Here is a 15,338-nt window from a genome sequence, read left to right as displayed (position 1 = left end):
TTACCATTAAAAAATTAAATGTAAGTTGAAACTTCTTTTTACAAATTCAATTGGAATCAGGAGTATGATTAGTAAACAAAAAACAAATCAAAAGCAAGTTAGAAAATTCGGAAGATTCAGTAAATTAAAATCTAAAACATGTTAGTGTTTCCAAAGATCACTATTTGTAAATATTACAACTATAAAAAAACAAAGATATATTGAAAATTTTTTAATATTCAGTAGGCAATTCCAATCTGCCTTTGGCTTAACCTACGAAAATTTCCAATCTACCTTTGATTTTTTTTTTCATTACTCATCCTTTGTTAATTCAAAAAAATTAGTTCATTTTTGTCAGCTGTTAAAGATTTCAATCCCCCCAGTTTATGCTAGAACAATGCATATGTCAAGCATAGAACAGCATATATTACAATAAAAGTAAAAATATCTACTCAAAGTTATAAAAGTGCATGATAATTATATAATCGGAAAAAAAAATCAGGGATACGCGAAATTGTTGAATAATAGTCGTAATGATATAACATGTATATTAAACAATGAAAGAGATGACCAACAATAAATTTAAACATCAAGGTATCAAAATTTTGGAGTTCATCAAATTAGTTAAGTTAATTAGTGATTTACAGTTTAGTGTTTGGAATTGCAGTATATGTTAGACTTCATAAACCAACAGGCATTGATCCCAATAAAAAGAGCTATGGCTGCTTAAACATAAGGTCTTCAGTTTGATTCTGTGTAAATGCAAAAATTATATTTGGAAGTGCTACTCTTAACTGAGCCTGGTAATCCTCAAATCTAACTCATTCAGATAGCTATATTAAAAAATATGTTAGACCTAGTAAGGGCATCTACGAAATATATGTAACAATTGCAATACTGCAATCAATGGATGTCAGTCTTAATGAAAGGATTTAATAGCCACTTAAACACAAGGTTTCAGGTTCAAATCCTCAATAATATTAAACCTGATAAAATCTGGTACAATCAAATTGTTATATAAAAAATAATTGCAATAATATATGCATTAAATGCAATTGAAATCGGCAATCATTATTAGGTTGCGTTTGGTTGAAATCATGCCCTAAATGAAACACTCGAGCTTTTACTGAATTTTGGTACACTTAACAATGTTCTTTTTAATTAAGGCACGATCACAACAATGTGGGAGTGGGGCTATAAAACATTGGTTTTGGTAGAGGTTATAACCCACCTCCACACTGTGATTCCAAACATTTAATTACTCGGATGTTATTAATATTTAAAACTACATCAACCGCGCAGTGATTGAATGGGTAAATTTGTTGAATTAGTATATGACTAATTCAATAAAATGCTTTATTTATAATCGATCTAATCATGATTCAAGTACGATTTTGACTATTAATTTTTGACCAATTTAATGACTGGCTTTTAATACATTACTAAAAACCATTACTATTTATTAATTTGTTAATATTTGAATCTAAAAAGAAGAACGATGCATATCGGTAGTGTTGTGGCTGCCCATAATTGATTCCAATGTGCGAATACTGCCCTGAATTATTAATATTTTTGTAAAAAAAATGCTGAAAAATTATTTCTTTTCTCTTTCTAGATTTTTAGCAACCATGCATCAATGATATTGATATCGTTGGTGATAAGGTTGACATTGCCTTTGTAATAATGATGATGATAACATCAAATGGAGGCATGACATGGGCCACATGATAAATGATGAGTGACAATAGAGTGGTCACGGTGGCAATTATCATAATAACCGTTGTAATTAAAAAATAAATATAGAAAAGAAAATTTGAAACCAAATTAATTACTCAAAGAAAATTGTAAAGAGACTAGAAAATAATAATTTATAGAAGTTTTTTAAATTTCAAAATATGACACTTACATGAATACCTATCCATTCGAGAAAGATGAAGTAATGATCAAAGGGAAAACAAAACTTTGAGTTCCTGTATTTTGTTGATGTTTTGCTATTAATTTCTTCATTTTTTTTTTAGTGTTCTAGATTCCTACACATTTATTTTTTGGCATTTTAGGTCCCTCTATAAATAAATTGTAGGGCCTTTAGAGGGACTTATAATACAGAAAACAAAAATGTAGGAATCTAAAATATTAAAAAAAATACAAAAACCTATAACAAAATGCGAGCAAAGCGTAGAGATTCTAATTTATGTTTTCTCAAGATTAAACTAGCACCATTGTCACCCAATGAAAACAATTGAGGAAAGAAATAGTTCAAGTGATATAGACAGGAACTGAAGTCGAGTTTGCTTACAATTACTCAATCAATCATGTTCTAAGAAAGTGTCTCATTAATTTCAAATTGATGAAAGTGCTTGTCCACTTAGTCTATTACACTTGACCCCTTCATATAATAGTCAGTCGTACAACAATGATGTGAACCAAATTAAGAGCAAATGAAATCAAAACATTGCAAGAACACAAGGAAATTTCAAAGTAAACAACTCTTAAAGTTGGAGACTTGGTACAGATACACCAAAGGAAGGAACAATTTCCGAAACCAACCAAAAACACCAAGCTATTATCATCCAGATCTAATTATGGTTCATTCAAATTAAATTGTGCAAATTAAATGATAAACAACAATGACTACAAGCTAGATAAAGCTGCCCAGTGCCTACGGGTAGAGCTTTATATTAAGTCTTTATATGGAGTCTTTGCTACTTCAATGTTGTTGTCGATCTTTCATCATACTTTTTTTTAAAAAAAAAAAAAGAAAAGTTTTACTTGAGGACAAGTCCGGTATAACTAGGGACGGAGGCTATGCCCTCTCCCAAGTTTTTAAATTTTTCTTAATATTATATAGATGTTACATATTTTTGGCCCCCTAAAATGTATGATAAAGCTTTGCATTATACTCCATCCGTTCCAAATTATAGAGCACTTTTGAAAAAGTTTCTCTATCCTAAAATATAAGATACTTTAAGTAGATTAAAGTTTCATTAAATGTACTTATTTCAATATTACCCTTTCTCTCTCTATAATTAATTTCCAACACTTCTCTTTTCAATATATTAAATAATGGGTATTTTTAAAAGTTTATATTTTTATTTTGGAAAGATAAAGTTGTTAAGTATATTTTTAATGAGATTTATTAATATGCAAAATTTTATCTAAAAGTATCTTATAATTTAGAATGGAAGAGGTATATGTTTTCTAGTCTTGGCCTCCTTATTATTAAATCCTAGCTCCGGCCCTGTGTATAACTCGAGAAGGATAAAATGGATGAAACAAGATGTTCCATGAATGATGCCTCTGTAACCCCTCCGTGAATTTCCATAATCTCACCCATTAAATTATCGCCACGTTAAGTTATTGTAAATAGGGCACCATCCTTGCTTTCAGCAACGAGCAATAAAGTGAAGAAGAATTTCTTTCACAAAAAGAAAAAAATAGTGAAGAAGAATTTCCGTTTGTTTTCTCCTCGTCTTACTTGACTTATGAGCAATTTCTTTTTATATTCTCATTGTTCAATGTAGCAAATGGACCTAACCTTTCAATTCATTTGGATAAAGAGAAAAATAGGGATGGAAGAAAATTAGAAGGAAAAAATTTTAAAAATAGTATAAAAAATTTACTACTTTTTGAAATTTCTCCTCCTATCTAGTTTTCTTCCCTCGATAATTTTTTCTCATTTTTCCTTCCATTCAACCCAAGCCTAAGGATTAAGCAAAGAGTAGTGGCAACATGCTTGATAGAGACTCGACATACGTAAGGCCCTGTCATTTTCATCTTTATTGTCTTTGATAATGCTCAACATTGGAATTTAAATTTCACAACTTTTAACTAATATATATAGGAGATCCTGGCATCTAGTGAAAAGGGTTGATCATTTGATGAATTAATATTTAAATTTTTATTGGGAGATGTATCAATATTATATTTAGTGCGCTTGAAAAATTCACAACTCTTCTGTTTATATCAACTGTAGAGATCCATTTGTGAGCTTGAAATTTCAAATTGTATGGAAATATAGTTGAAGATTATATACTCCACAATAAATAAAAATAATAGTATTGCAAATAATTTTTTAGAGACTTAGCAGTTATTAAATTAATCATATGAGACTGATCAACAATCACTCTCCCTTTCTTCGCTGTTGTTAGCTTTGATTGAATCCAAAAGGAAATTAGGCCAAGTTGTTTCTTTTATTTCTGTCTTTAGACTCCTCTTATATTTTCACAAATTCATGGACTTACTTGTAAATAAGTTTTTTATATGGGACCTATTTGTAATTTTTTTAATTAATAGAATGATGCTTTAAAGAAATAAGGTCACACTTTTGCCTCAAAAATAGTACGCATGCAATTCAAGCTAGCCAACCATTAGGAAGCAAGAAAATTGTAGAATCCAATCTGCCATGAACATGCATGGAGATATCACCACACACTAGCTGTAATAAAGATAGAACTTCAGGAAAGATAACAAATATGAGATCGCCATAGTGAAATTACTAATTAATCTATCTATTTTTTCATTTTCATTTTTATTTTGTGAAATTTGATTAACAAAAGCAATCAGGGGAACCAGATACTTTTGAAGTAACTTGTATAAATAAGCTAAGTGTGACCCATCATCATCGTCATAATACAAAAGTGTACAATATTTGATCCATTAACTTTGTACAAAATTGATCAGTTCTCTAATTTTATTCAGGTAAGAAAAAGTTTCCTCATTAGTTTAAATGTAAATGAAAAATGCAAGACCAAAGCGTGTGATGCCCACATTTTTTTCTTTTTTGTCGGAAAGTGAAATGGAATAACAGCGCAGTGCTCAACATCGTGGGCATGGATAGTAGCGGATGATATGGTGAAGAGAATTATTATTGGCATGTTATATCACGACTCTCAATTATTATTATTATTATTATTATGTGGCCTATTTCTATTATTTAAAATCTGTATGTTGAAGTAAAACAAATCAAAGTCATCTCACTACGTCCTTTCCACGTCGAATTTCCATCAACGAGGAGTAAAATTATTTCTTTATTTGCTTCTTTTGTGGGACCTGGGGGCATTGTCTAGTATATATTGTCCAATTATAGTAAAATTCCAAAATTAGATATGAATTAACATGTTTTTACACCATCTTTAAACAGAGTTGCATCTACTTCCAATGCTTTAACAAAAAGCTATTTCATGGGTTATTATCACAAGTACTTGTTCGGTTCCTTTGGTGCAAGATATTACCAATCTAGCTACTCTACTAGCTCTTTTCCGTTTTTGTGGGTAGATCCCGTGAGATATTTTGGCACTATAAAACTAAGAGATTTCACAAGTTTTGTTTGGTTCTCTTTCAAGAAGGGGGGGAACTAAATCGAATCAATCCGTTTCAATAAATCTACTTTATTCTAAATATAACTTTATACGCACACACAAAAATAAAACTTAAGATGAATTGGTTTTCAGATGTTCATCAGGGCCTGAATGTACTTCTAGTTATAGGTTCAAAGATCACTTAGAAATACTTACATATCACCCATTAATTAGGTCTTTACATTGATAATGGGATTCAAACCTATTGTGGCATGTAAGTATAGTTTTTGCTTGTAAAAATAAAAATATTTGTGCTAACTCAGACATGCATGTAAATTTATGTGCTATTTTTGCCAAATGAAAATTGTTATTAATGAAATCGTAAAATCACAACAACAAATCATTTTAGATTAAAAATAAATATATTTTAGTGGAAAAAACTAGGAAAAATAACAATTAAAGATTCCCTAAGGATATTAATCTCAATTAACGATCATAAAATTTTTAAATTTCAATTAAAGACCATAGTCCTTAATTGAGATAAAAAAATGTAGTTTTTCTTAAAGGCCCCTAAGAAGAAAAACCAAATTATGTTATTTTCATAATATACGTTATCAATTTTTTCATGTCGAGTTAGTAAATTTTTAAGTGACATTAGTGAATCCCACATCACATTAGTGGATCTCAACTTGGACAAATCAATTTTTGTTAAACAATTGATTTTCAAGTAGGGTTTTATTTTTTCATAACATATATTAAAAAAATTTTAAGTTGGGTTAGTAAATTCTCAAGTAACGCTTTTTGTTAAATAATTGATTCTCAAGTAGGGTTTCATATTTTTATAATATATGTTAGAAATTTTTTCAAGTCAAGTTAGTGAATTTTCAAGTGGTGCTTTTTGTTAAACAATCAATTCTCAAATGAGGTTTCATGTTTTTAAAATATATATTAGAAATTTTTTCAAGTTAAGTTAGTAAATTTTCAAATGGTATTTTTTGTTAAGCAATCTATTCCAAAGTAAGATTTCATATTTTTAAAATATACATTAGTAATTTTTTTAAGTTGAGTTAGTGAATTCTCAAGTGATGTTAATAAATCCCACCTCATGTTAGTGAATCTCAAGGGTATTTAAAATAAACTATATTTTTTTTAATCCCAAAGTACTTAATTGAGATTTCAAAATGTTATGATCCTTAATTTAAATTAATATCTTTAGGAGGTCCTTAATTATCATTTTCAAAAAACAATGATGGGATACAGGATTAATTGGATGTAATAATTTTATTTTTTAGAATAATTTAGAATTTAATTTGAATAAATGTAATCTCTTAAATTAATAGGTTATTTTTTGAATGATTTTAGAATAATTGTATTTAGTTTTTCTAATTAATAAATCACATTTTTTACCAATATGCCCCTATTTTATTTATTTCAAAATATTTAATGGAACATCTTTTATGTTGTTAAAAATTGAACTCAAATGTATATTTTGAAAATACAAGATTTTTTGGCTAAATATGAAAAAATTTGTATTTCAAGGAAGGACTTGCACAGGCCCAAGCCTGGATATCGATTGGGCTCAATTCGAAACAAAAGTCATTCTTAAGAGTGCTGTTGGGCTGCGTTCCATTAAACAATCCGCTAATTCTGGTCCATGTTCCTTCATTGAACTCTCAAAACTTTTTCCTACCAAAAAAAAAAACTCTCAAAAACCTTGTACCAAAAAAACCAACACTCTCAAAACTAAGAAGTCAACTTTTTTCTTGTCAAAACCACTAATCATGAAAACTGTGCTTTGAAGGTTAATTAATCTTTAGTTTAAATTGAAAATTATAATTGTAATTTATTTCCTTATTAATCCCATGTATTAGTTTATATATGTATAAATAAAGGCGTTTACAACAGAAAAAATAAAATCGACTCAAACTAATTAGTTCACCAAAGGTTGAACCTATTTAATTTTTTTAAAATTAGTTTGGTTTGATTTTTGAGAGATTTAATTTGATTTTTGAGCCAATAAATGTTTTACTCATAATCATTATGTGCTGGTTTTTCGTTCATTGATTCAAAGTTAAAACCTCATGCTTAAATTATCATAAATTTATTTTACCAGGACCAATGTTGATATTTTCTTTTAATTGTATTCATGGGTAAGTAATAAAAAATATTATTTGATTAAAACTGATTTAACTACAATCCAATCCCTACTCAACCAATGAACAAGTGCCTTATTTGTTACCATTCAAAAAGGGGAAAACAGCAATAAATTTTTTAAAATACATAAATAATAATTTAATCCCTTAAAATGTCATAATTTTTTTAAATTTTTTAAAAACTTTTCTATCATTAATAAGTTTATATAAATTATTTAATTGTTCTTATTAAAATAAATTATTTACAACTTTCTTCTTATATTCGTAACTCTTTTTTTTAAAATTCACAATAATATAACAGCAAATCACAACTTTCATATGTTAAATTTTTATTTACTATTGCATTATTGTGAATATAAAAAAAAGTTGATATAAAAAGGAAAGTTATGAATTATTTATTTTTAATAAGAGAAATTTGATAATTTATATAAATTTATTAATGATAGAAAAATCTCTAAAAATTTTAAAAAAATTATGACATTTTAAGGGACCATATTATCATTTATATATTTTAGACGATTTTGTTATTATTTTTTCTTACAAAAAATGAAGGAAAAAAGGTGAGACAAAATTGCACTCAATGACCTATGAAAAAAATTATTCGTAGATAAGACAAATCACTGTTGAAAAAATAATTTAATATTTTATTTTAATAATAATTCATTTTACAATGGTTGTTGTCTGTGAGATTCTTTTTTTTTTTTTTTGATACAATGTCTGTTAGTTTTTTGAAACAATTTTTTTTAACATAAAATCGTGTGGCGAAATCAGAACCGTACACGTGTCTTCATTAATTCCAAAAATGTAATTGTTAGTTTCTTTAGACAAGCAGCTTGAAGATTCACAAAATATTCTCCTTCCCTTGTATCCATTTTCGCAGGTTGAGGCGCTGAGCATGGAGAAGGCCAGTGGGGAAGTCAAGGAAGAATTCAAGGCCCCAAGCGATGGTTCTATTTGTGGATTTGATTCCCTCCATCGTCTTCTTAGAGAAAATCTCAAGCCCCAGCTGTTTCAGGTACTTTCATTTTGGAGTCATCTTTTATTTCCTTTGGGTTTCATTTTTAGAGTCACTTTTCTTTTTCTTTTTCTTTTTCTTTGTCACTAAACTCTGCTGAATTTGAAATGAGGATCCTTGCGTTCACGTCTTCGTTTTTTCTTTTTTATGGCGATTTCTGAGGTCAACGTTTTTCACTTTCAGCTGGCTGATGCTGTTTTTAGTTGAGCACGTTCATGTCACCTATTAGTTTGGATTGGGATTTTTCTATTTTCCTTCACATAATATATTGAGATTTAAGTTGCTTTTGAAATGCATAATAGTGTTCCTTGCCTTGTTGATAATTTCTGCCGTTCATTTCTTATGCGATTGTGTGAATAATCAGAGCATCAATTTTTCGAATGAATTTTTATGAAGTGTTGCGTTTCAGATGGTGATACAGATATGTTCCTAAAGCAGAGAAGACTTTAAGAATTGGATTTTTATTCTAAAAGGGAGAAAAAAGTTGTTCAAAGGTTCAGTGCTTTGTTTTGATTGGGCGGCATCCTGATCAGCTTACTCAGTTTTAGTGACAATGTGACATGAGTTTTAGCCTGTTACTATGGGTTTGGTTCTGCAAATATCTTAGCTTTTCTAGGGAGAAAATGGTTGCAAATGGTAGTTTAGCATGAGGATTCTGTGAGTAATTATCATCAAATTCTGGCGACTATAATTGATACTGTGCCCAGAGCAAAGATGGAAACTTTAAAGAGGCATTACTGTTTTACTACTGTCTGTAGCCTTGTCAAGAATAGGGGTTGATTGAGTTGCTTCAATGACCATCAAAATGTGTGGTCAGTGGTCTGCATTTTTGCTAGAAGATTCAGTTTTATGATTTTATCGCAGAACAAGAGCGAAAAGAGGATCCTAGGCATAGCTGATGGGCTGTACTTTTATCCTTAGAATTGTAAGTAAACGCCTGTTCATCTGCAAAGACCAAGTTTCGTCCATTGCTTATTGACTTATTGTGTTGGTTAATTAGCAATCCCAAACAGCAATCAAATTTCCTTCCTTGTTACACGAGTTTTGCATGCTGAACTCTTTCACAAGCCACTATCGGTATAATCATCTTATTATAATAAGCTCTTTCTACTTAGTAGATTGGTCATAGATCTGTCTTCAAGTTCTTATATCAAAATGGGACCAATAGTCAGTGGAGCATTTCTCGTTGGCGTCTACTTGCCAAATTTTCTAGTCATTGAAAGAATATCAGGGATGTATAAAATTTGTTGAGATTTGTTGCCTATAAATTCCTTGAGTGCTTTTAAGCGATATAAACAATGTTGCTTGTTTAATTCTGAAATCTGTTAAACTTCAGAATGATTTTTATCATTCCTTTGATTATTAACTTACTTTATTAATCATATATTGATGTATTGTCTTTTCTGATGGTGTAGTTAGCGTATTATTGCAGGAAGTTAGCCGCTTGCTTCTGGGGCTTAATTGTGGAAGAGCACTTGCTTCCATCACTCTCCTGAATCTGCTGCAGCTCTCTCTCTGGAACATGGATTTGACCTCCAAGTAAGAAATATGAATAAAACCCTATTCTCCTATTTAAATACTTGAATTTTATATATGTATAAATTGCTATGCATATTTTATGGTGGGACTCATATCTTTTACTTGTGAAACAAATCAATACAACATCAGGACACCTTAAGATTACCTCCGCCATGGGATTTATTAGCATTTTCGTTTCTTTCCGAGCAGTCAGTTATATCTCTGTGAATTTAGACTGGCATTTGCTCCTGCTTATTTTTTATTTGGTAGAAAAACATGTTTTCTTTTCTTTTTTTTAATTTTTTAAATTGATAATATGACAAAATTTTCATCTTATGCTTTAGAATAAGATAAAATTTCAGTGTTGTCTAGGAGGAAGTGAAATGACTACCCTTATGAGTCTTCTGCAAAATCCAAACCCTGAAAAGCTTGGGTATCCATGGTTAAGTGAAATTGGAATGAACAAAATAAGCAATATCTCCTGACATATATCCATTGCTTTGCTTGTTTTGGTGTTTTCCCCATTCTTCAACCTATCACCTTCCCTTTCAGTGCTTAGTTCCCCAACACACCCCTGAATCATAGCATCATCAGTGCTAATCAATTCAACCCTCGTCTCCAGATTTTGCAACTCTACCCTTCATCCTTGATGCTACTGTGCTCAACTTCAAAGTAGCTCTAATGCAAAAACTTCTGGGAATTAAGACAAAAATGAAGGAAAAGGCTGTGATATATATTATATATTAACCAATGTCTTAGTTTGCCGGCACGTTGCAAGAATGAAGGTCAAAATTCATAGAAGTCATGACTACACAGTCGCTCAGCTTAAGAAGACACATGGGGAAAACAAGAAATCACACCCAGACCTCACACCCTAGCATTTGATAGGCTTGTGCCCTCCATTACCATGGGTTACATAGAACTGTAAAATTTTCTTCTGTGCTCTGCCAAGAACCGACCATGACTGTTGATTTGTCGCCACCCATATTCTGCCATGTCCAGATTTATGTGATTTATTTAAACTAGGTTAAGAAATAGGTGTAGGTGATGTTGGAAAATTAAATTTTATGGGTGCTCACTGTTATAATCTTTCGATATTTGCAAGCTTGAATGAAAAAAAACAAAATGTGGACGACAAATTTGGATTGCACAGTCAAATATTTTCCATTGTTCATACAAAAGAAATATTGGGAGGAAGAAAACAAGATTCATTTATCCATAAAATAAATTACCGTCTCCTAGTCACATGTTACGATTATTCTTTCCAACATTTGTATGTTTGAATGAAAATATCAACTATGTGAAATAAGACCCCAAAAAAATCATACATACATAACACACACATGCATGCATGCAATTGTATATGTACATGGATGCAGGAAAAGTGTTTACCTGTGAATGAATTGAGGTTCAAGAGTAGTTCATTTAAATGTGTGCAATTACTTATTGATTTTGGAATGTCTGCTTTTAATTGATTCCCATTCACCTCGATGCCTTCTATTAAACGAAGTTGGCGGCGCATCTCTTTTGGCAAATTGCCATATAAATTATTGAAGCCAATGGCAAATCTTCTCAAAGAAGACATGTTATAAAGAAATAGAGGAATTTCACCTGTAAAGAAAAACAAAAGAAAATCAATTCAAGACTTGACATATGTCCTTGCATGTTTGCAAAATATTTAGGACTGAATATTTTTCTCTATCCTGTAATTTGCAAAAAATGCTTAGTGTAACATCTTTTGTTCAGTCAACATATCAAGTAATCAATCATATCAATATGAAAAAATTTTCAGTTATATATAAGATATAACTGAACATTGATTAACAAATTTATATCTTCTAAAGTTGAGATTCTGAATTTATGTAAGATTTTTTAGTATTTTCTCTTGTTTTATCATTATTTTTATAAAACATAAATTTTTTCCTCTTTCGTAAATGACAAACTTCATGAAATTCACATTTCTCAACTTTAAAGGATTCACTCTCTTGATTAACAGATCATTGAAATAATTTAAAATCATACCTTCCAAGTTGCTGTGTAAAGATGTAAGAATTGGAGGTTGGTCAAATTTTCAATGTCACTTGGTACGAATCCTCTTTTGAATTTGTTCTCACTTAATTTCAACCAATGCTTTGCATTGATGCCAAATTGAGGGTATTTCACCTGACAAATCATTTAGATACACAAAAGCTTTCAAGTTTTGGAAGCCCGAAACATATATTTTTTGGGAGTCTACCAGACAAATGATTTTCATTAAGTTCAATATTTTGCAACATTGAACTATTGAATATTGAAGATGGTGTAGAACCAGAAAGCTGATTGTTTGAAAGATACATTGTCTGTAATAGTGGAAGGTTGCCAATTTCACTGGGAATGCCTCCTAAGATGTAAAAAAACAACAATATGTCAGTATCAGCTTTATAGCATGCATATGATTAAGTCTAAGCATCATGAGTTAATATATATGGGTAAAACTCATGTATTTTATGTCATAAGACTTGCTCATTTTGAAAAACAAACTTCAATAAATTTTAGAAGGGAAAATGATTTAGGTTTCAAAATAAAAATTTGGCAATAATTAAATTCCAAAATTTTTGTTAATGAATTAAAAATATCGATTCAAACAATTATAAATACAGGGGTTTTATATTGCAATTAAAGAGGGATCATATCATGCTTGCCGAATAAACTTGTCTAGAGCAAAAATAAATTATTTCAAGGATGACCAGCCAACAATTCAAAACTGATTGGTCAACTAACAAATAAACGCCCCATTCTTTTCACTTACTTAATTCTAAATCTACTAATTCTTTGCATGGATTCCAATAATTGAGGGCAAGGCACCTCACAAATAAATTTTATACAATAAAAACTTTTGAGTTTGAGGAGCCCGAAAACATATATATTTTTTTGGCAGACTACCAGCATGAAGTTTAATATTTTGTAACATGACCTATTGAATATTGAAGATATAGAAATTAAAGCCAATTGGTTTGATAGATATATTGTCTGCAGTTGGGGAATGCTACCACAAAAAACATGTTTTTAAACCAACGTTTTACATCGGTTAAAAAAATCAATGTAAGAAGTATGTGTATGCAATGACATCTTTGTAAATAAATTTCAATAACATTGGACTATTTTTAAGCAAGTTGAAATAACAACTAGTGCAAAAACTTAAACAATTAAATATTCTTTTTTACGCACCACCTTCCACACCGACTACTATTATAACCGTATATCAGCTATGTATTTGCGTATTGGTTTATGTTTTGTGTATGTGATTCTTTCGATAATGTACTTCATCATGTGATTTGTTGTAATTTCTAGTTGATTTGTGTATAGGTTTTGTTCTCTGTATAGTGTTCTTTAATTTTTTGTTTCTTACCCAATCTGAAATCCATGGCTAAGGATGAAATATAACCTTTCACGATCTGTTTTATTGTAAAAAAAAGTTTTATAACTTTTAACACAACTTATGTTGTCAACTAGTGTCATTACTATAGAAAATATTTTTTACATCAGTTTATTTTAAATTTTTAACCTCGTTATTGGGGAAAGTAAAAAGAAGTAAAGTGGAAAGTTAACCTCCCATGTTAGTTAATAATATAACCGACATGGAAAATACTTTCACATCGGTAATATAACTGACATGGAAAGTCATGTTGGTTAATCTAAATTACCGGTGTAAAATGTTATCTTTAACCAGCACTAAGGCTTCTCTATCTAGACAGTCTAGTAGAAGGTTCCCAATATTACTTAGAATGGCTTCTTAGAATATTAAAATTAAACAAATAAACACAATTGGTCAGTATCAAACATGATAGCATGTTTATTAGTTAACTTTAAAGCATCATATATTGTTAATGTGTACTTGAGAAAAACTTATGTATTTTATGTCCTATGAGAGTTATTATTGGAAAAAAAAAAATTCAACATGTTTCTCAAATGGTGTGACTTTCTTATTGGTTGGCTAATGTTTTGAAGACGAGGTGGTAGTTCTGTTTTCAATACATATGTGATAAAGGAAAAAATATGTTAGCTATTATAGTTTTGGATGAGATTTATTGAGAAATTTAGATAACTTTTTCTTTTTTTTCCCAAGAAAAAAACGAGTTGCCTAAAATGGAAAGAAAATAATTTTTTTCCCTTCTTAGAGCCTTATATCTTGATAATCAAATGGAACTGGCAAGGAAAAGACAAATAAAGATCTTGGAAATCATCGAGACATAGTTGACAAAGTATTATAAGATAAACTCAAGGACTCAAGTGAAGATAAATTAGAAATTGTCTGAGGTATGATTCCAGAGAGCTTGTTCTTCCCAAATCCTAAAAACTTCAAGTACTTGAGTCTTCCAATATCAATTGGAATGTTCCCCTCGATGAGTTATTAGCTCTCAAATCCAAAGCCTCCAATTTTGACAAGTTGCATATGGATAATGGAATCAATCCATAAAGACTATTATTGCAAAGACTCAAACATTGTAGTATTGACAAATCTATCCATGTTGGAACTTCTTCATCAAATTCATTGTAGCTTAAGTCGAGCATTTTTAGCCTTCACAATTGACCGAACTCTTTTGGTTTGTGACCGTGAAGTCTATTGTTTTCAAGGTCAAGTTCAACAAGAAATAGATAGATTTCCTAACTGTGGAGATATGATGCCCCTAAGATCCATGCCATTAAGATTCAATGAATGGACCCTTCCATGACGAGTATTACAAGTGACCCCAACCCAATTACATGGAGAAGAAGAGGTAGACCAATTAGCTAAAAAACCATGTCGATCCAAGAAGATATAAGATTTGAGAGCAAGAAGTGAAGATTTGTCGGTGGTGATATTTGTCTCACACCAAACTATGGAGACCATGAAACAATGAAGTAAGAAGATGAAGACAAAGGATGTGGGTTTTTTCATGCTTAGCATATCAAAGTAATTAAAATTGCAAGTATTGAGAATCTAGCTAGGAATACCCACATCTCATTTACACCCCCTAGATTGAAATCGAGTGAAAGACGTGCAGACACCTTTCACATTGCCAAAGTTAAGAATTTATTAGCGTTTTGGGCATGACCGGTTAGGTTCTTCATGTTCCAGGAGTGCTTAGGCGTTTGTTAAGGAGTTTGTTTTTATTCTAAATTTAAAACACCAATGCCTCTTGTCTCTGTAAGTCTATATAACTTTATTTTATTATGATTGTTTAAATATCTATCTTTTTTATATGGAGATAAAGAAATTCCAAAAGAAAATTTCTGTTTTTTAACTAATAATAAATTTGGAATTAGTTTTTCAAAATTTATTATGTGTCGTTATAAGATAAATTTCTGTTTGAAAATTATGTGTTGTTTGATCATTTCTTTCCCTCGTTTCAAGGG

The 15,338-nt window shown here is 30.1% G+C and overlaps 1 protein-coding gene across 1 annotated transcript in view; it reads left to right on the top strand.

Annotated features, from left to right (window-relative positions):
• Positions 1-8,269: 8,269 nt before the first annotated feature.
• LOC129285434 (beta-ureidopropionase) overlaps positions 8,270-15,338 on the top strand; it is a 34,887-nt gene continuing 27,818 nt past the window's right edge. Inside the window, 3 exon segments of the mRNA XM_054921146.1 lie at positions 8,270-8,444; positions 9,877-9,931; positions 9,934-9,983. Of these exon segments, the coding sequence (XP_054777121.1) occupies positions 8,325-8,444; positions 9,877-9,931; positions 9,934-9,983 (225 nt within the window). The 5' untranslated portion in view covers positions 8,270-8,324.

This window comes from Prosopis cineraria, unplaced genomic scaffold (genome assembly GCF_029017545.1).
Source record: "Prosopis cineraria cultivar Desert tree isolate PC_DT_omini unplaced genomic scaffold, ASM2901754v1 PC11, whole genome shotgun sequence".
Lineage (NCBI taxonomy): Eukaryota > Viridiplantae > Streptophyta > Magnoliopsida > Fabales > Fabaceae > Prosopis > Prosopis cineraria.
This window is presented reverse-complemented; position numbering and strand designations above follow the sequence as displayed.